The sequence below is a fragment of the Hipposideros armiger genome, unplaced genomic scaffold (genome assembly GCF_001890085.2).
Source record: "Hipposideros armiger isolate ML-2016 unplaced genomic scaffold, ASM189008v1 scaffold_132, whole genome shotgun sequence".
NCBI classification, from domain to species: Eukaryota; Metazoa; Chordata; class Mammalia; order Chiroptera; family Hipposideridae; genus Hipposideros; species Hipposideros armiger.
Genome location: NW_017731482.1, coordinates 1915468 through 1917835, shown reverse-complemented (window position 1 = coordinate 1917835; position 2368 = coordinate 1915468). Strand labels below are relative to the sequence as shown.

General features: G+C 50.7%; 1 protein-coding gene across 1 annotated transcript in view; it reads left to right on the top strand.

Moving 5' to 3' along the window:
• The window catches only part of CHRDL2 (chordin like 2), a 129651-nt gene extending 127491 nt beyond the window's left edge, over positions 1–2160 (top strand). Inside the window, exon 10 of the mRNA XM_019649328.1 lies at positions 1892–2160. Coding sequence (XP_019504873.1) covers positions 1892–2160 — 269 coding nt within the window. The remainder of the gene's footprint in view (positions 1–1891) is intronic.
• Positions 2161–2368: the final 208 nt, after the last annotated feature.

Sequence of the window (2368 nt, the reverse complement as noted above, 5' to 3'; positions counted from 1 at the left end):
ACACACACACACACACACACCCCACACACACACCTACACACACATCCACCACACACATACCCCTACACACGCGCATACACACCCCTACACAACTACACACACAACTCTTCTGTTTTCTTCCATGCAGGTCACTGGAACGTCTTCCTAGCCCAGACCCCGGAGCTGAAGGTCATGGCCAGTCCAGACAAAGCAATCAAGACTTTATAACAAAGACCTAAACAGTTGCGGATATGAGCTTTATCATTTTTGTTGTTATATATGAATAAATAAGTTGCATTACCCCTCAACCCTGCCTGCTGAGTTCATATCCAGTCTCCCTGTGTTCTCACAGTGACCGTATCCCTAGCACAGTGACTGCATCCCTAGCACCACGGTCTGGGAAGAAGGCCTAACAGTTACAATTAAAGACAACACCCATAATTTATCTTGCCCACATGTACAATTCCCCATTTTACAAGGCTGGAAACTGAGAGGCAGAAGAGGTAGAGACTGTCCCCTGGCCTCATAGTGAGTCGTCACAGGAGCCAGGGCTAGTTCTCCCAGCCTCTCCACGGAGGCCCTTGTCTGCCCCCGTGGCTTCTCCCCTGCTCTGTACTGTTTCTGACCCCGGACTCCAGCTATGGCACCTCCAGCTTTTATGAGCCGCCCCCTCCCAGAGCACTTTGGCACTGAGCCTAAGAAGGGGGACTGACTCTAGTTAGCCAGGGGAGGGAGTGAATGGAGCCTCAGGGCACTTTCCCAGCAAATAATCCAGGGATGCCTACCATCGTCAGCCACGCTTTACAATGAAGAAGCTGAGTTTAGGGAGGAGCAATAATTTGCAGCCACAGAGCAGGGTAGTAGCAGATTTGGAAGTGGCTGCCAGGTCTCTTGCTCCAGACTAGCACTCCTCCCCCGTTCCACTGTGACCAATGTTATAAGCTCAAGTATTCTCACCTCAGAGGATTTCCAAGACTTGGCAGTCAGATTGTCATCCCTGGCACCACAATCTGGGAAGAAGGCCTAACTGTTACGATTAAAGACAACACCCATAAATTATCTTGCCCACATGTACAATTCCTTTCAAAGACATTTTACTGCCCATGATTCCACTTAAGGTGAACAATGTAGAAATGATCCCCATTTATTTTATTTTATTTTTTAAAGATTCATTTTTAAAGTCCCATCCCCTCACCCCCTTTGGAAACCATCAGGTTGTTCTTTATATCTGTGGGTCTGTTTTGCTCTGTTTATGCATTTGTTTTGTTNGCATGTGAAAGGCTTGGCCCCTCAGGAGTCTTCATGTAGTTGGTTAGGGCTGGAGCACAGGCAAGGCCACTCAGGGGGTCGGTGAACTGAGCCTTTCGCTGAAAGGGGGCTTACAAGTCTGATACTTAGTGTTTTGGTGTCTGAATAAGCACACCTATTGATTTTTATCATACATTCTCAGAAAAAAGCTTGACCAGTCCGTACATGCCCGGCAGCGTTCCTCCTTTCCTCCCTCCCTCTCTCCCTCCCCACTCCATTCTGCATTGTGGACAGGTGAGTGGTATGAGAGGAGGATGGCGATGGTGACAGGAGCTAGGCCAGCAGAGAGGTGACAGGAGGTCAGGGAAGGAGAACAACAAGGTAACATGTCTATTTTCAAATGACCACAGGTTAGAGAGGAATAAAAATGGTCAGAAGTCTAGTACAGTGACCCAAACAAGACATGATGGGGCCTGAATGGGGTGAGTGGCAGTGGGACAGGAGAACAGATTCAAAATATTTAAGATATTTAGTCCACAGGACTTGATGTCTGATCAGAATAGGGGAGGGGAGGGAGGTGACGGTCCATTCCGCGTCTACGTCACCCCATTTCCCTGACGCACGGCCCTGCCTTTCCTGCTCATGCCATTGTCTCTGCCCTCAGGAATCTTCCACTTGATTCAGATCAAGAAAGTCAGGAAGCAAGACTTCCAGAGAGAGGCACAGAACTTCCGGCTGCTCACCGGCACCCACGAAGGTGGGACCTCGGGCCGAGACTGGGCTTGGGAAGAGAGCCTGGCTAGAGGCCAGGGCCTCTCGGGGAGTTCCAGGCTACTGGTGCCTGGAGGGGGGGCTGTCAGCTACAGACGTCAGTTCCCGGCACAGGAATCCAGTGGGCGTCTGTGCCAGAGATTTCTCAACTCGGGAGCTTGAGAGCAGGAGGGTGAAGCCGAGCCTGCTGGATTTAGTCTTGGGCTGTAGAAGAGGGAGGCCTGAGCCCCAAACTCCGGTGCTGCCTCCTCCTTCCCTACTGGAACATTTCCCCTTGAAAGCTTCCTAACCACTTCCTTCTGATGCCCTTGATTTGCTCTATGCTACACTGAGGAAGATGGACCCCGGAAGGGGGGGGAGGGGGTAGGGG